This window comes from Oxyura jamaicensis, chromosome 7, assembly GCF_011077185.1.
Source record: "Oxyura jamaicensis isolate SHBP4307 breed ruddy duck chromosome 7, BPBGC_Ojam_1.0, whole genome shotgun sequence".
NCBI lineage: Eukaryota > Metazoa > Chordata > Aves > Anseriformes > Anatidae > Oxyura > Oxyura jamaicensis.
The window spans coordinates 7,319,980-7,340,343 of NC_048899.1; the positions used below are offsets into that span (position 1 = coordinate 7,319,980).

Genomic DNA, 20,364 nt, shown 5'->3' on the forward strand with positions numbered 1-20,364 from the left:
TTTACGCCCCTTATGCCAGTTTGAAAGAAGGATGTTTACATAAATAACAGCAGAAGAGAGTAAGGAAAAATGTCTCGCTACTGCCATAAATAATTTCATTTGATCCTAAAGCTGCCCTTTAAACTGAGGTTCAAGATTAACTCAGTGGTATTTCCCAAGCAGCCCTGCAGTCAGTGGAATGACTGGAGTGCCTGCACGTACCACCCAACCACCATGACCTGTACTCTGTTGGTCCTTCTGAAGCCCCTACAGGGACTGTTGAAGACCTGGGTCAAACACTTTGCTAGGCAGCAAGAGATGTATAGAAGAAATTAAATGTAATTCAATGGATAGACAAGACTCTTTCCACCATCACCCTTATACTCAAAAGGCAAGATCATACCAGGGTCCCCAGTGTAAAGGCACTGGTATCGACAGAGAAATTTAACATCCCAGCATGTCTGGGGGAGCCCTAATAACTCTGTGAAAGCTGCCAAGGGCCAGGGAAGGGACCCAGGAGCTTCAGCTTAGAAGCCTGCTGTGTCTGATGGCCACAGAAGAAACCAAGAGAACTCTTCTCTTGCCTTTCCCACATGACAAGCTGCTGTACTTTCTACATGTCGTCCAGACATGCCTGATCAAAAAGTCAGAAGCTAGACCTACCCAGGTCTCACCCGGTTTCCAGCAGAACCTTTTTGGCTGTTCAGCTGTGTGACCTGTTCTCTTGAAGCCTCTGAGCCATACATAAGTTTGGTATGTCTTTAGTTGTCTTAATTTTAATAGGGACTCACAATTTAGGAAAATCTATTTTACCTTTGTGCAGTATGTGAAGACTGACCGCACTGTTTGTTTAGTTAATTAGGCCATACATACATGATGAAATAAAAGATGTGGGTATCAGCCCCCTATATGCAGCTTTGATTTGTTTGCTGCACGCCTGGTGGAGGTCATTGTCACTTATTACCTTTACACTTTGCTTGACAAATGCTCTCCTGCTCAATGAACACTGCTACTAGGGACGGCAGGGAACTACACTAAGTCCAGGGGAAGCCAAGAAGCCCCCTGGATCTTAATTATAAAACCATAAAAGAAACCAACTGCCTTTGAAGCTCTCTACCAGGAAACAAATGAGAATGGGAAATTTATTTCCAACCATAAATCCCAAACCCTTCAGTTTAATTTTTCCCAAGTTAACTTTCTCACCTAGCGAAGCAGCACTGCCTGCTATTATTAGCTTCTGGCCCAGTATCAGCTGACCACCATTAGTCAAACTGTCTTCATCTCAATGAGCTCAGGGACTCCCAAGGAACTCTGTGTATGCAGACTCGTGCTTGCAGCCTCTAATTATTTTCTAACAGATAATGGAGCATTTAAGTTCAGAGAGAATAGATTAAACTTGTAAATGGATCAAAACCCTGGACAGAATCAGAGCTCACAAGATTACTTCCTGGAAACACCAAGCTTAGAGGGCTACAAAAGAAAGGCCTTCATCAACTGTCTGTTTCCCCAAGACACGTTAGTTTTAGGATATTTTTTAGCCTCAAAGACTGTTTGCTACGCTTTCCAATTGCCGCATGCCTCTGGAATGTATTACATGATTAGCTGAGCATTTGGCTTGATGTTAAACCATCTGATCAGGCCAATGGCTACTTGACTTACCAGATAATCATAACAGTCAAATAATTTGAGGTTAAGGAGGAGAAATCATTTTCACAAGTGAAATTCAAACTCCCCGTTCAACCATCAAGTAGCCTCTTAGCTGCTTATTTGTCTTTTCTCAGAGTAAGCGTCCTCGTATACCTCCCCAGCACCCAGGACCTTCCATCTTTCCTTACAGCTGCTGGCCTCAGGGTGAGGAGCAGGATATCCTTCCCTCCGGATACCCTTGCATCCATCCACTCGCGAATCTCCTCCCAAACACGCTTGCAGGCAGGCCAGTAGCAAGAATGGCTGCACTCTGAATTCCAACTTCAGGGCCCTTCTGGGGACCAAGAAGTGTGATTAGCTAGGCAGTGAGGAGAAACAACGCCCCACAAATTAAGCACCCAACCATTTCAACACCTGAATGAAATGCTTTAGACTGTTAAATTATTTCAGACCTAAATGACCACAGAGTTGAACAACTTCAGAAGGAATTGGAAAGAAATGCAAGCCTAAATAAAAATAAAAATAATAATAAAAAAAAGACAAAAAAAATTCTCTTAGTTCACTTGTACATTCTGCTTCTTCCCTGGAGAAGGCAATATGGGCTATGTAGTAGACTTTGGACTGCTTTGTTTTAACAGACTACTACAGTTAAAAAAAACTATATAAAAGAGCAAGGAGCAGAATAAAAGCAAGACTTAGGGTTTTGTGGGAATGCATGGAAAACAGACTCTGCTGCAATTCTGTGAAGAAAAATTCCAAACAGGGGATGTACTTTTTGATGACGGCCCATTCATCATCCCCTGATGGGAGGGTGGGAGGTGTTTGGCCATAGCAGGTGCTAACATCATGCATTGTATCATTATAGTCATTACAGATCCATTAGTGGGTGTTCAAGGTGCTGAAATGACAGCCCAGTAGCCAAATTGTTGTTCTTTACTCTTTTAGCATAACATTTAGCAGAATTTCAGCAGCTCCCAAAGCACTTTAAGCACTTAAATTCCACCGACTTACAAGTTTAAACCAGAGCCTATGCACCATGCCACTAACTTCTCTCCCAGCTATTTCTGCAGATGGTGCAGAGTAAGTGTCCCAAGTACACAAACTAATATGTACAAGAGGCTTTACATTTTCCAGAGCCTTTCTGAAAGGAATACCAAGTTCTAGTTGCAAGTACAAGGACATATACAACTGGGTAGAGTTCCCAATGAAAGCTCATCTGTATTTGACAAGTTCAAAAAAAATGAAAGTCAACTGATTGAGACTCACGACATTGTCTCAATGACCTCCCCTTTCCATTAATAACCGTGTCTGACATTTCTTTAATGCCCACTGTGCTCCTAAGCACCATTAGCCACCTATATACCTTTAAAAAGAATCTGATACGACTGCTTTTGACCAGCAATGACCATTCATAACACTCGTCTTACTGGAAGCACAACCAATGGATTTTGTTCTCACATGCACGTATGAATGTTCCTAATAAAACAATGCCAATGACAGTTTCAAGTTTTATCAAGCACACTTGTACTGACCAAAGCCTCAGAGAAACAATGCATAAAACAGTTTCCCACTATACCTTACTCTTCAATGAAAGATAGACATCTCCTCAGAGTATCTCATCAATTTAAAACTATGCCCTTTCTGGGCCAGAAAGGAGTGGTCACATTGAAAGCAACTATCCCAGGGCCCTTCTTTTACATAAACATTATCTCTTAAAATGCTGCTTGTTTCAAGAAATATATGACTGGGTTAGAAGGTGAGGAAGGTAGAAACTTCTGTATGATTGCATGAAAAATATTTCAAGAGAGAAAAATTAAATCTGCCCTCTCATCAGTTCTGTACAGCAAAGGGTGTTACAGACCACTGCACATATATCAAATGCAGCACTGATACAAAACATCTTATTCCTTCTTTTTGTCACTTACACCAACTGATGATGAAGTCCAATTCTCTTTTATTACTATCAAAATAACCTTTAGGTTGTTATTAACCTTTAGGACTCACAATAAACTTCACTATTCTCCTACCTTGTTACAACTGCATCAGAGGCTTATGAGAGAATGTTAATTTAAAGAGAAACCTCTCCTAGCATAGCTGTATGTTACACAGTTAAAATCCCCCCAGTGTCCAAAAAAACATCATTTCTGGGCCATTCATCAGATGCAAGAACTGGAGGGAAAAGAGGTCCAGAGAATTAAGTCAGCAGACCAAGCTGAGCTACAAAACCTCACACTAGCAGCTGTGCCTTTTAACAAGGACCTTACCTTTTCTCTGTACAGTGCGTCAACATTTATATCAAGTAAGGAGCCATTGCTACTAACTTCTCGATCAGAGAACCAGATTCTCCTCTGGTAGAAACAGCACAGTTCCAGTGACTTTCATACAGTGACATCAATTCCCTCTGCATCAGTGTCCACTGCCATCAGACACAGTGCATCACAGCTAACAGTCAGTGGTCTTCTACTCCCTGCATGTTCGCTTCATCAGACTGCTGAATACCAGATCTCTTTCTGGAGCTCTACCGCTAACAATGCTCTTCAGCATTATTTTGTCCATTAAGTAAATACATATAATCCTCTTTATCCCTTTAGTGCAACTCTCCCCATCTGAACAGATCCATTTTTTAATTTGTGCACAATAATTATTCAGTGTTATCAACATAAATGTGTAGAGCTCTGTAAAATGCAGAGGAAGCACCTTGATCTATACACTGTCAGGTCAACTGCCTGAGAACTCACGTATGATCATTACCTGAAACAGCTAAAGCCACAGCTGTACATTCCTATTAATCTCTAGATGTAGAAGTAGATTATAAAATGGGAGTACAGTCTCCTTGTGGTTTATAGTCTCATTAATGCTGATCTAATTAAGCCTATACACTGAACAGACCTTCAAGATTTGAAAGTCCTACGTAATTTTCAAGTTCATGAGAGAAATTTACAAAAAAGTACAAATTTCTATGATTTGTTCAGAAACAAACTGAATAGCGCACAAACTTTCAGCATCAATGAGGCTTGGTTTTGACACAGAGCTCAGGACTCAACATAAAACATCCATGAAAATGATCTTGACCTCTTGTTAAAAAGTATTTTAGATTAGTAAGGCAAAAGGGATTTTATATCCAGCATATATTCTTTTTTTCCTCCCTGTTATGCTTTATTTCTGCTGACAGCTCTCAGACTCTCAGTGCTTAGTTCCCAGGGAAACTTGAAGCCGAAAACAGTTAAGGATAAGTTTCTGTCCCTATACAGTGGAGACCCACACATGGCAAAATTTTCCCCCGCAACTGCTCTCATCTCTAAACTCTGCCACAGAAGTGGAAAATATCTGGCACATGAGACATAGTTGTTTCAGCTTTCCACTGATTGGATGAACACCTGTAAGAAAACTCCCAACGACCTATGGTCCATGACTTGCACACTGAAAAACCCAGCCCTCCATCATGTTGGCACTGAAGTTACCCTGGTAGTCCACATACCTGTGGTTCTAGAATGTGATGATCTACATGCAGTAAGCTGAACAGGGCACAGCACTGCCTTATACTGATTTGTCTAGTTCTTCAACTTCAGAGAAACAGCACTGACCAGATGAGGTGTAACCTTGTTTTTCTGTTAACATTGCTACCACAGAAAGTGCTATGAATATGCATTAACACAGCTTGTCAAGGGCTAACAAAAGAAAGGAGATTGACGACATGAAAAAATTCCAGCAACCACTGTGTGGTATCACTCATTAAACATCAGCACAATATTGGTACTGTGTACAGATCTCCTTGTAATATTTAAATATAAGTAAAAAGAACTGACAGGAATTCTTTACAACCTCTGTGGACTGAAGAAAGATCCCCCCAAGACTCAAAGTAGCTGATCATCTCCTACTTACATCCATAAACTCCACATTGGCTTTGGGACCAGTGGTCTCATTAAGGATCTTAATGGCCACAGGAATCTTTACGGTTTCTCCCTCGGGGACCCAAATACCCTAGAAAGACAAGGAAAAGCGGCAGAAGACTAATAAGAGAACAATCATAAAAATTTCAGTTACATTTCTTTTTGATGTATTTTGTCACATTATGCATCATTATGCAGTTCAGTTGCAAACATCAGAACTGAGAATACACAAAGCAAGCTATAAAAGAAAAAAGAAAAAAAAAATCTCACAAAACTACTTCTTACACCAAAACTCAACCCTTACGTAAAGTGGAATGTTTTATGCCAGTAAATGCCCTTCTTAGGCCCCCTTAATTTTCCTGCCCACAACCAGCTTTAGATGGAGCAACATAAGCATGTCAAAGAGTTTTCCACTGCCTATTGCTTCCCATAAAATTGAACAAGAATCTAGATTTCCTGTTCTGAATTTTGATGTTAATCCCACTGAAACTATTGCAAACTCCCACTAGTGAGTATCACCAGCAATTAGGTCATGCCATCATGCAGAAATAGGACACCTTGAGAACAATATATTTGGATTGAAATAGTTAAATGTTATTTCTCTAAGTAACTGTTATGTAAGGATTAAAAGCTGAGATGGCTAAGAAGTAAGCCTTATAACTACAATTCAGCCCATCTCTTGTGCTACGTTACCATCACTCTTATCTAATCTATTCTGTGTTCCTGGCAATCTTGTGTTACCTGTCTCTATCATTTTATTATTTTCAAATTTATTATTTGAAAAGTATTGTGGTGACGTTGTTGTAGTCATCTGATCTGTACTTCTTCCATTTCCTCCCCCAGTTTGGAGACAGACACTGTATCTATGCTCCTTCATTGCCCTGAAAACCATCACCTTGATTTGACACGTTTGAGTTCCTCCCAGAGGGTTTAGTGATTGGTCTGACTTATTCCTTAAGCCCTACTTCGAGCCTTTAAAAATTGAACAAAACAACAGATCTAAAAAAAAGTAAATAAATAAAGTCTTTAAAATATTTTTCCCTTTGGGTTCTGCTCTTTTATCCGGATTGCTCTAGAGTGCATTAACATAGCTAGTATTTACTATGAAACTGATAGAAACAGAAGGTACTAAAATTTAGCCAATGATAATACTGTATAACATCATATAATAGCTATTACAAAACCTATGTGACATTTGTGAAATGAGACAAAATTTATCTAACTTGCTAAAACTGTACTGTAAAGCCATCACAAAAGAACAGAATAGCCAACAACAATACTGCATTTAAAATCAGTAGCAAGACGTTCCAGCTTGTGTGTTCCTTTTGCACGCACGGATGCTCGTGGCTGACACTCCTTTTCTCACCAAGATGTCACATCTGTGAGTCTGCCTAACAATGAACACTTACGTCCACTGTTCTATCAGTCTCCCAGATACACATGGGTCATGAATCCACCCACAGTAGAAGATGCCTTGCTGCAATGCAGAACTTGACTGTTCCCAAGTTAAACGAGGCCCGTCACTGCTATGCAGAGAGGACTCTTACCTTGTATACAGTTCCAAAGGCTCCAGAGCCAAGAACCTTGACTCGTTTCAGCTCAGTTTCCTTCAGGATACGAAGCTGTGCTTGGTTGGGTGCTGTGCCACTCGGAGTTAAGGGTTCCACAAGCTATGAGAGAAAGTTCTACAGTGTTAAGTATCTGAAAGTGTGAAAACCCATCAGAAGTTTATACTGAAAACAATCAACCCAGTTTAACACTAGAATAAGACAGTGACGACTACTGATCTGCCAACTTCTGCAGGAATCTCTCACCTTTAAAAGTAAATCAAATGCTAAGAAACTGAGTGACACGATAAAGAAAGTCCTCACTCACCATGTGATAATTTCCACCAGGAATTGCATGATGGAATTACGAACCGGAAACTGAATCGGTGTCACAGTAATGCACCCAAGGACTTTTACTAATGGAGGAAGTATAAATATTTTCCACATGACAGAAATACAGCATTTATTATCAGCACACCACATTCTATTTTTGCCTATTTTAGTGCTTTTTAAGTTGGCCATATTTCTTTTAAATAACTCTGACTTAATGGATCATCACATTCTTACTCTGTTCTGGGGAAGGGACTACTCTTCTGAACTTCTGCTATACTGTATAAGAAGACAACTTTAAGGAGAAAGCAACTTAAAGCAGACAAGTAATTTTAACAACCACTAATTTACTGAGGGGGAAAAAAAGAAGCACAATTAAGCAATTTGCCCAAGATGACAGTCATGTCCCAAGAAATCTTTATAAATGAACCACAATGGCACATTCAGTTAAAAATGTTCTCAGAAATCAACATGGTACCATGATTGCCAGGAAAAAAAAAAAAAAAAAAAAAAAAAGAAAAAACAAACCATGGTTCTTTAAAAATAAATTAAAAATAAATGAAAAGGACAACATTTTAAACAATGAAAAATAGCCTGTTCCTTTACAGGATGAGAAAAATAATTCAGGGCTACTCCTACTCAAATTGGTTTCACACCGCTGCAGTATTTCAAAGTTGTCTGTTTACAAGGCTAAATGCTCTGTGCTCTGCAGTTTCCCCAACTACTGCTATGGCTCTTTGAGCATCACGGACTTCTTCATCAGTTGACCAGATTACTCTGGCTCAGGTAGGAAGACTGTTAACTGGAAATTACTGGAGTATGGTAACATAACAAAACCAAACAGAAACGAGACAGGTAATCATAGAAATTGTTTGTGAGATGCATTTTTTTTTATACAACAGTTCCTTTGTCCTACCCAGTGCTAATGTGACGAAGGAAAGAGGGCTCACTATAAAATAGAATCAGGTAGACTGGAGGAATGCTTCTGTATTTTCAGTTTGTGAAGGGTGAAAACAGCTTCTGTGCTACAAGCCATCAACACAAATATGGCAGGGAGAAATAGTATTGTGTGGCCTAAAATAATTCCTCGTAGAATATTACTGAGAATGACTGATAGAAAGATAGGTCTGTCATAGCCTGCAGCTAGAAAGAGAGACTCTAGCTGAAGCTGTGTGTATTTATTTCAGGATACTCTGGATTTAATTTTCCGTTTCTAAGCCAAGACAACAGCCTCCCCACAAATTCAGTAGAAGACAGTAGTCCCTCAGGAAGTGCTGTCAGCCACAGCTTTTATCTGACCAGAGAACAAGAACTGGACTTCAAAGCCAGTACCTCACTTATGCAACAAACACTACCTGCTTATGCTTAAATAGGGGCTGATATGATGTCAACATTTACCTATCTAAAAGCAATTAGTTAAGCTTTTCAGAAACCTGAACAGTATTTAACAAACAACACAAAATCTAGCCAGGCATAAAGGTATTTAGGAAAACAGATTAGGGATGCATAAATCATTTGCTCCAAGGTGCTACAGTAAAATTTAGTGGAACAGGACCCTTAAAATAACAGAGAACAGCACTGTTAACAAAGCCCTATTGAAGTATCGGTAGTTAATAGTATTTCCAAGCTTTATCATCTTGCAGGCAGGAACCCTTATTTAATATCATCGTCAAAGTGTCTCAAAGTATAGGATTGTGTAGACGGTAGTAACCACTTTTGCTTTAACTGACAAAGACTAAATATTATGTTTAAGAATATTTCCTAGATTGCCTCCTCCACTACCTGCAAATTGAAGAGCAGAACAGAATGGACACAGCTTTCTGTCCTCTAGAACTGTTAGGTGCTTTTGGCAGCAGAACTGTGAATCTTACTTGGTTATGCTCTGGAAAGTATCTTGGCTTATTAAAGCACATTATTACTACTGAACAGAACTAGAGACTTTGACAAAATGTGGACCACAAAGGCCATACAAGTACTGGAGCCAAAAGTGAGTGACAATATTGGCATCTAAGCATTTCTGATGAACTTAAGTTTTTACCAGACATCATTAAGTAACCTACTTCAGTCAAAGTTGACTTCTGTATGCACTGGATGAAATCTTGTCCTTTTTAAGCATGAGAACTACTGAATGTATTGATGAACTGGGACAGAATTTAAACTGAGAGTAGGATAGGAGCTCAAAAATCTGGTGGAACATGGCTATGTAATCATATGGATCTTTTTTTAGACATGAAAAGCCACAAATTGACATATGTACAGAAAATCAGCATGTTGAAATAGCATCATTTAGTCCATCAGTTTAGTCCTACAGAAGTTAGCAAAAGATTTCTACAGACCTTTCTGATAACTGGATTAGAGACCTGAACATCCTTAATACAGAAGCCGAACAGTTCTGCACACCTTCCCAAATTTGCAGGTATTTTCTGAGAAGGAACACACGCTCACCTCAGTCTCCAGGAACCTTCGCAACGCTCTCTTCTTCTTAATGCTCTTGCGCCGAACATACACAGCAAATGTCAGGCCCACAATGACGATGATGAAGAGGCCACCAATAACTCCAGCAGCAATCAGAGGGGTTCTAGCAATCAGAATCAGAGACTTTATTGTTAGCTAGGTGACAGACCAAAGAATGGCTAGGTACATGAAATATAATCACTTGGAAAACAACTTATGTTGTAACTGTCTTATAACAGTTACTCAGTCCAAATAGCAAGTCAGGGGAAATGCATTAACATGTGTTACAACTTTTCTTGTTTTTTAAATCTATATACCAGGTTCACTTTTTTTTTTTTCCAAACTGCCATGCACATGTGAAGAGTTGTGTGGACAAGGAGACACAACATGCACTTTGATGGTAAACGCAAATCTGCAATGGCAAAATGAGGATACAAGCATCTACAGTTCTCCTGCAAGAGGTTTGCCCATACCTACTTTTGGGTCCAACTAGATTAACTCGGATTTGTGCATTTAGAAAACCAACAACCAACTAACAAAAACTGCCTAACCTACAAACATGATGTTCCTTCCTGAGTCTAGGGAAGTGAGGAGCATCATACGCAGATACTTTGCTCAAGTGGAAGATATTTACACTTGAACAAAGTAATTCATTACTAGTACCACACACCCTCAGTTCACTACCATTGCACAGGACTATTTTGGTGATGGTTGCACCCATCTGGTTCTGCTATTAGCAAAGCCAAATCATTGCTGCACTTTGCTTGAGAGAGATCTCAAAGCACTCAACCTGGATTCCTTTCAGATACCAACCAGAAATGTATTTCTGGAGTGTACTTAACATGCTCCAACTCCTAGCTGCCCTTAAGCCCACAGGACTGGTGCTTACACAAGACTAGAGCTTATATAGCTCTCAGACTAGAACTTACACAAAGAAACACCCCCTGAAGCAAACGTAGGCTGGAGATTTGGTCCATCACCTGTTTGAGCAGGATTCTGTTCAAACAATGTATGAACAATTATATATTTTTTTTAACACTACCGAACTACAGAGTGACAAAACAAGGAGACCTCTTGACTTTGAAGTGCATTAATAGTAACCATCGTAACAGCTGCCAAAACAAATAGTTTTATGATACTACATACACCAAAACTGGTCCAAAACAATATTTAAATGAAAGGCCATAAATAAATAGTTCCCAAGAGGACATAATGCCTAGTCAACAAAATAAAAGGAAGTTACACATTCCTTGTATCCATTTTATTGTTATAAAGTACAAAATTACAAAATGAATCTTTCATGATCCATCAGGTCAACTCTTGCAGACTTAAGAAGGAAATCATTATTTTTAATGGTGAATTGAAAAAAAGCTAGTGTTTGTTTTTAAAAAGCTTCAAACAGGCAAACCTTTAGTTACTAACACGAAATACACTAATTGTTTAGTGCACTTGAATTTTCAGAAGCTACCATCTAAATACACTGTTAAGCTTAAAAAGGCAGCAAAATGGGAATGAAACAGCATATGAGAAAATAAGTTTTTCAATGCTGGAAGAAATAAATAATAATAAAAAAAATAACTCAAACAATGACCAGCTGTCTTCACTCCTAGGCCCACCATCCTTGCATAAAATCATGACACATACAAACATCACAGACCTAGAGGGATGCAATCATACTCTATGCACCTTCTCCTCGCCCTACCAACACTGAGCTAAGCCCCAAAGTCAACAGCCATGAGTTTTATTTGATACACTGGCAAATGTCAAGTCACTGGCCTGAAGCTTTCTGGTATCATCAGTGCGCTTCAGTACCACATCTCACTGGTGTTTCCAAGCACACACAGATTATTTTCTAAGCACTTAAGCTTTTCAGTTGTCACTTTCCCCATTTGGGTTATTTTTACTTATGCTAATTAGGCTGAGTTTGCTTTTTATATTTTCTGCTAACATTTTCTACTCTCTTGTATAATTTCTCCACTGTTTTTGTGTGTGCAGTATCTCATATTTAATACCCTGCTGAATTTCATTAAAATGCTGTTTACTTTTCTTTTAGATAATTGTTAAAATTGTTTAACATGGACCCTTGCAAGGTGTTACTGACCAGTGAGATAGCTGAAGAAACAAAACCCTTCTCCCATTTTTTTTTGTTTTGTTTTTTAATCTAATCTTTTTTTTTGCATGTGCACCTAACCATCATTTCAGCTTCACATACAAGCTGGACACGCACAAAGCTCCTTATCTCTAGTGGCATTAAGGATTTAATCCATTTACTTTCCTATTACTGCCCCACAACCACCTCTGTGAATCCAAGTGGCTATGTCAGACCAATGCAAACTACTTTCCCTTAAAATTACTTCCATGAAAATTAACAGGAGCAACGTTAACGTTGTGACAAAAGCATCACCCTCAAAAAAAGTCATTTTTTAAAAGTCACTTTTAAAAACAGAGAGGCCCCATTTCTCTGTTAGGGTTCAGAAAGACTAAAATCAAGTAAAGAGAGTAGTCATGTGTTGGTCCTGCCCATCCAGCATAAATATGGACAGCCAGAGGTCAAATCTACCTCATGTTTCTTTCAGCTTCACTATGGACCCACCAACAGAAACTGCTGATACAGTGGCCATCTTCCTTTACTAAATTAAAATCTATCCCAGAGGGCATAAAAAAATCCTCTCTGCTAAGTGTTTCTGGATTTTTATGCTCATCAAAATAGACTTACAAGTCCAAGAAATAGGGCCCTGTGTTGTAATTCAACCCTGCATGATTTGCTATCCCTCACCCCTCCACCAGCTAAGGACAGAATACCCAATTAACGACTGGAAAACAAGGCAGCAGGGGAGGTGGTGAGAGGGAAAAAAAATTCACTACATGTGAGAAACTCAGCCTTCTCAACTGGAAGCCGCGTCTGTCTGTGGCTGAAATTTGAAAGTCAGATTATAACATTCCCTTAAGAGAAATAAATAATATATTTTTCTTTTTAAATGTACATAGTGTTTTCATATTTAGAAGCATGTAATACCAACTCCTGCACACCAAATTTGAGACAAGAAGTTCAAAGTTAGCGTTCCAAGATGGACAAGGATGCTCAACAGGGGAGCTTGTATCACTCCACTCCAAAACATTAAGACATCTGCAATTCCCAAAGTGCAGAGAGTCAGGTATTAAAGCCTAATTACTGATTTCGATGAGTACATGGTCTCATACTCTAGACTGGAGAATACAGCAGCAGGAGGAAAAGAAATAGTATTGTGGTCCACAGAATAAAGCTGAGAAAGAACACTTGTTTTTGTACGTTTGGCATTAACCCATGTAATACAATACGTAAATGAACTGAGCTTTGAAGCCAAGCTGTTAGAGAGCTTTCAGTTCCCACGTCAACTTTCCCAGCCTTCCCACTTTAAGATTTTTTATCTATGCATTCAGACAGAAATCATTCTAACTTTGAATATTTGTGAAGTGGTTGCTGCTTGGAAATGTTCTTTTTCAAGGTATATATATATATATTTTTTTCTGATGGACAATTCATACATTATGCATTCCTCTCCCCTTCCCTCAGAAGGGAATTCAGATGACTTTTAAGCTGCATTTTCAGCTATTTAACAGATTCTGCTAATCCTGGAACGATAATCTTTGTATTGAAAACATACAAGATAAACAACCAGAGTGAGAAGCAAATTTGAGTATGTTTTAAGAGCTTTTCTGCTGTGCAGCACTTCTCTGGCAGACCTCTACAACCCACAATTGCTCACAAAACAGTGCTCCTCAGGGCAGGAAGAATTCATCTACTGTTCTTCACATCAAGATATGCTGTTTTATATTTTTCTCTTCCAAGAACAAGACTCACTTCTCCCTTTCTCTGCCTAATCCAAGGATGCTTAAACTTGAACAAAATGTTCTCTTATGTTCAGATTAGCTTTTATCTTGTGTAAACACAAATTATAACAGCTGATCTCAGGATGACTACCAATCTGACATTTAAATGTAGATATTAAAATCTATATATGGGCTAAATTTTTCCATCGTACCATCAACTAGCTGTACTTAAACTCTGGTGCCAAGTAGTTTTAGCCACAACTTTTCAACATGAGCACAACGCTGTAGTCCCCATCTAGGTCCATTCAGCTGTTGCACGTTTCTAAATCACTCAAATCGCGCACTTCAAAATTTTCACCACCTTTTCCAGCTGAGAGCCAGAGTTCTTAGCCACGTGCAGAACAGATGTGCCACTGATCGAGATGTCTTGCTGAGAGCAACTGAGCTACAAGGACGCATCAAAATGTTTAATGCAATGAATGACATAATTTACTGAAGGTTTGTGCATATTTTGGTTATCAGAAAATGTTTGCCAAAATGACAGTCAGACAAGACAAGTAAATATAGAGTGTCTATTCCTTGAATTGTAAAAGTATATCCTACTCAGTTCTCAGTGTGTTTTTATTTTATTTAAGCAAAGATAGGATTCCTTATTTCAATCAGCAAAATAAATGGTGGGAAAATAAAAATTGAGGATAGCTTTTAAAATGAATTTGGGCTAGAATTCTAAACATTAAAAATGTGTACTAAGAATAATTTTTTTAACATCTTTATTATCCTTAAGCGCACACAGTGCACACTGGATTTCTTTAAAACTAGCTTTAAATCCAAATGGTGATTTAAGTAATTTAGGAGAACAACAATGTTTCTATTTCCACCTTAAGTTACTAAGAACTCTGATTTACCTCCATGTTAATATAGCTGACTGGGAATAAACACTGAGATTGCTCTAACTACAGTATTAATACAGAGGCTTTTCGGGGGCTTCTCTCTCCACAAAACTGAAAGTCTATATGACTTCTCTTGCATACTTGATATTTTCAGGCTAAGATTTTTCTCTTTTGCTACAAAAGAAAAAAAAAAAAAGGTATTACTAGGAGCTTACACGGTGACTTTGTTTTGAGGCTTGTGCTTTAAGTAAATGGATTAACATTCCTTGTAAAATATGCCAAGTCAGGTCCCACATAATGTGGATTGATTTATCTGTGACAGAAAGCCAGTTAAATCCACTAGACTGGACTCACAGGTGAAGCCAGTTCATCAAGTAAAAGAACAATCCTCTTTATAAACTTGTCATATTTCCCATTTTCATTACAAAGAGTAATATTTTGCTTCAAATAAAGAAAACCAGACCTGTAATGACCATGGGCGCTGATGGACTGCTGTGAAACTAAAACCATCAACATTAGCTTAAGGAGTCTCTCTCTGCATAAAGCAGTCCTGTTAGAGGCAATAAACTCAGGCTGCAGCACACAGGCTTCTCTGCAACTGGTTGTAGTCAACAAGTTCTACAATTATTTGTGTGCACACAGTTATTAATAAGAACACATGCTTTTCTCAAACAGAAGCATAAGGTGCATTCTCCTGTACGATATGTCGAGAGACCAGTCCGTCTGGCAGCACTGCTTTCTGTTCGCAATCTGTCAAAGCCAAAAGCACCACAGAGCTGAAGCCAAACACACCACACAACTCGGGGAGCTGAGAAATACAACGCATTACATCAGTAGGTAGCCAAACTTTCAACATGGGCTGGCCTGGTCAGACAGAGAATAGAAATCGTGGCACAAATTTGGCCACCTAACACCTGTACAACTTTTCAAGCAGACAGACAAACTCAAGCCTTGATAAGCTCAACGTATCTCAACCTGCTTTCAGTTTTGCTCCACTAGTGCCAGTACAGAGGAGTGAATACTGCAGCCAGCACTAACAGTAATTTATTAGGTGACAGTTTGATTCAGTCGTGTTTGCTCTTTCATCTTTACACGTAACAAACAATTATAGAGGTGTCTGCTCACACAAATATGTGGGAAACACTGTATGGAAAAGAAAATCTGATCCCTGAGGACATGCACTCATGATGAATTAGTCATTCACTACTTTATTCTCTACAATATCTGGAACCCATTCCAGACATCAGGGAAAATTCACTTCAGTTTGGTGGTAACTCAAACTGTAAAGAACAAAGACCAAAAAAACCATTTGAGAGTATTTTAACTAACCAAGACGAGCAAACCCATACAAAAACTGTGCTCATATTTTTCCTCAACACTTTGCAAATTCCACTGGTAAATGGAGTTCCAGGTGAACCTTAGCTGTAATTGAGCCATTCAATACATGAAATACCCAAATCCATCCATGACTAAGTGAAATTTGCTTGTAAGACTGCAGTGGTCTTTCAGAAGATTTAAGGAGCACAGCACAGTATCTATATAATACTTACTTGGCTGAGCGGTTGTGCACAGCAGACTCTTTCCTGTTTTGCTTTGAATCATTTGGGGCAGCGTTTGCTTGCACAAGCTCCAGGAATCTTCCATGGCAGTGAACTTTTAAGGATTGTATTTGGGGATCAAGTCTGAGATTCAGTCATTGATTGCCTCCCTCTGAAGTCTTTATGACTTCATGTTTCTCAGAATCTGCTCATTAAAGACAGTCCCAACTCCCAGACCACTTCTGGTCCAGCTGTGTATCTACACTTCTCTGAGCAAGCCTTTTCACGAGTGAGCAGACTAAGGTAGTACTAAGTTTGACACTGGACACTGGCAGAGGGGGAAAAAGGCTAGAACAAAATGGGACATGACAAACTGATGAGAGCAGAACAGTCACACTGTGTTTCTGATCTTCAGGCATCCTGTCATATCCAATCACTTGTTCTGTGATAAATGGAGAACTTACATGGGTTTCAGCTGAGTTCTTTTTAACGAGGGGTAGCTTTAGATCATTTTTGGGACCTATGTTTAAGATTAAAATTAGAGTGAATGAAGATTTGTAGGCTCCTTTTCAACTGTGTTTGGAAATTTGCACCCATATATTGTGCATGTATTACATATATAAAGGACTAAGACTTTCCTTTGAAGTCTAAAGCAAAATACTAACACTTGATTCCACATTGGCATAAATGTTCTCTCGTATCTGAGGCATAAATGCCTCAAAAATGGCCATGTTCCTGCTGTTAACTTGAACATGTATTTTAGCCTCTCCTCATTAGAGTTTCTAAATATGCAAAATTTATCTTTGTGGAGCATAGGAGGGAATAAATGTGGCCAGTGCTCATAAATATCAAGCAAAATCCAAGGTAGATAAAGATCAGGGCATAAGGAATTTTTATTTGAATATTCCTGATGCTGCTTTGGGATTTATAACTGTAATATTACAAGGATACTATCATGTCTGTTTAAATGCCCTACATAAATTACATCAATCTTTGAAAAATCCCATTTGATTTTGAGGAAAAATGGTAGAAGAAAACTGAGATCCTAATTTTGACACAAGGCTTAAACAGGACCACCCCCTACACCAGGATATATAACATACCAGTCCTCTCCTGGAGTTCTTGCACTGTCAAGAGGAACAAAGATAAACAAAACCTGCAACTCCTCTTACTTCTAGTCATCATCACACTACCACATTTCCCTACAGACCACTCCAAAAAAAAAGTTCAGCTTAGAAGCTCCAAGCCCACCCACCTTCACTTACCTGCTCCTTTTGCACAGCCACCCAAAGGAAGCTATTTCACTTCACTGGCTGTAGAGGCTGCTAAGGGAAACCAGTCTGTGAATATTATCCATACCTTCTATTCTGAGCCCTACCAGTGATTTTTTTGTGTGTGTCCATGTACACAGCAACCTCCTATCATCCTGATAGTCACAGATGTGACTTGATTAGAAAAACAGCTTGTGTCCATGGTGAGGATACTGCTGAGCATAACCTAGACTCTGCAACAGCTGTTTTATTATGATTAGCTTGCAGTACAGTATGGCCCACATAAAGGCCAATGATGATTTAGTACAACAGCTCTGCTTTCTCCCAAATTTCACTACAATACAACATTGCAGAACTTATTGCAGATACCACCTTATCTATGCATCTTCCAAATATTTAAAATACTTCTCTTCCAATAGCTGTTAAATGCTCTGAACAGAACACACCAGCATCTGGGGAAAAAGCAATCCACATGAACGCTAAGAATCCTGTAGAAGATGCACAGAAACCTGCACATCACTAACACTGCATCTGAATGCTTCGCAACTAAAGGTGTTTTTTGCAAGGGACTGACCAGAAACGAGAGCACATGGAAACCATGTTGCAGAAACAACTGAAGAACACCACATCATTGATTGTGTGAAGCAATTTCAGGGCATTAAGATCTCATTACAATTTATATCAGACTGGAAAACAGTGTCAAGATGTTTTTTTTTGTCTTTTTTTTTTTGCTTTTTTTTTTGATGAAAGGATAGTCATCTCAAAAGAAAGCTTCACTTTCGTAAGTTACATATAAACTAAAAATAATCCATTATTTAGATACTGTACTTCCTAAACTTCACATTACCAAAGATGCTACAAAGCATCTATTCCAGGAAAAGCAGGGAAGGATGTTAAGAAGAGAAAGAAAAAAAAAAGGGGGTGGGGGGAAGGGGAAGTATGTACTGCAAAAAAGTATTAGATGCTTAGTACCTCGCTAGCATCTAAGGCTTAGAAAACCTGATAGAGATAAAAATGTGAAGATCTTTGTCTATGTTATTAGCGCAGAAAATTAGTCATGGAAAACAACTTGCCTTCAGTTGTACCACACTAAATAAAAATGCTGAAACACTAGCATGTAAAAACACTACTGCTACCTTTATTCAAAATAAATGCACAGTTGAAGCGAAAAGTCACGACGCAAGAGAGCTCAGTCAAACAATTAAGATCTCAATCAATTTCTCCCCTCCCCTAGCAAAGGTTAGTTTGAAAACTCAGAAGTCCTTTAACTGACCTAACTGTTAATCATCAAGAATATGGCCAGTACAACAGAAACCCTGTCTACAGTCATTTGGAGCTCTCATTCTGTGCCTCAAAGATGACAAGAATCAAATCGAAGCATTCAGTAGCTAGATCTGTCGATACCAGCAATCACAATTCAAAGAGGAACCCTGGGTGCTAGGCTTAGAACATGAGCCAAGAGATGAGAGCAAGAAGCTATCATTGCATACCTGCAACTGTCCTGTCACGCTGTAAACAAGGACAGAAGGAACTGATACCTGCACAGCCTACAGGCTTGGCACAGATCGATTCTTTCCAACAGCACAGGCCTGCAAGGAAAAGCTCCAGTTTTGATTTTACAAGCCTAACACTAGGAAATGGAATGCTACCAGGGAAAAATCACTCCAGGGATTAATAATCCTTATTAAAAACACATTGACATTTTGCTACTTTGAACGTGTCCGTCTTCAGATTTCAACCTTTTTATTTTCTCACAGATTCCCTACCCTTTTCCCTCTGCTAGACTAGTGCCACTTTGTTTATCTAACCTGGAGAAAAAATGGCCACGAGGCAAGCTACTGCTCTGCCAGGTCCTGAGGAGGGAAGCACCAGTCTCTGCTCCCTGGTGTCTGACGACAGGACGCGCAGGAACAGCACAAAGCCGCATCAGGGCTACTTCAGACCAGATACAAGTCAAAAATCCTTTAATCTGAGGTTTGTCAAACACTAGAACAGGCTGTTCAAGGGACATTTGGACAATGCCCTCAATAATGTGTTGTCATTTTCATTTCTGCACAAATGAACGAGATGGTCTATGAGCTATTATCACTGACAAGTTATCCACTAGTTCTGATATAGCACTGGAAAAGCTGTTGCAAATTAACTGAGAAACAGAACTTACACTTGTGTAAGTAAAAGAAAAAAAGTGACATCATTTGCAGACTTTACATACAAATTGTCACCTGCATTAAGCGCTCTAGGTTTGATCATTCCAAGAAGTACTTAACTGGTTTTGAATAGGCAATAGAAAAGTGTGCATGTGGTGGGAGTTCTTGCAAGATCACTTTATAGATACTAGAAAGGAATAAATCTACCCTACCTCAAATACAGACCCCCCTCCTACAGTGGATTTACATGGTTTGAATTACTAACTGATCTAAAGTGATGCTATTAAGCAGACTTTCACTGTACGCATGCTTCCAACACAGGTACAGCGCCACCAGCGTACTGTTCTAAAGAACCCCTACTGAGACTTTGCCAATTATTGCAAGAATTGCAGCTCCTTTATTACCTGACGTGTCACGGTGAGTAAGGCAGAATGCAGAGAATTAAGTCTTGGCTGGACTCTGAACTGAAGTACGTTTGTCATGTAAATTGTCTAAATATGAAAGAGTGACAAATCCTGCATTATGCAGGTAGATTGGAAGTAAGATCACGAGCTTTAGTTCTGATTTATTATATATTAAATATTAATGATTTATTAAGAAACCATTCAGTGAGGTTTAAACAACTCTACATCTTACATATTTCTAAAGCTCTACAAATGTATTTTTAATAATAGATAATTAATTTATAACAACATTAAATCTAAATTAAATCCTCATTTCAAGCCATAAAAGAAACCCACTGGAGAGTGGTGACATATATACTGTTGCTCTGTAATAAGGTCACTTTTTCACGATACCATTTTATTTCTCCATCATATATTATTTGTGTAGCCAAACCAGTACAGACACACCACACAAAGC

General features: G+C 38.9%; 1 protein-coding gene across 7 annotated transcripts in view; it reads right to left on the minus strand.

Annotated features, from left to right (window-relative positions):
* Positions 1-20,364, minus strand: part of ERBB4 (erb-b2 receptor tyrosine kinase 4) — a 578,634-nt gene that overhangs the window by 113,968 nt on the left and 444,302 nt on the right. For all 7 annotated transcript variants that reach the window (XM_035332131.1, XM_035332130.1, XM_035332128.1 and 4 more), the window contains 3 exons: positions 9,839-9,971; positions 7,064-7,186; positions 5,509-5,607 (listed from right to left, as the gene is read on the minus strand). In XM_035332131.1, coding sequence (XP_035188022.1) covers positions 5,509-5,607; positions 7,064-7,186; positions 9,839-9,971 — 355 coding nt within the window. The remainder of the gene's footprint in view (positions 1-5,508; positions 5,608-7,063; positions 7,187-9,838; positions 9,972-20,364) is intronic.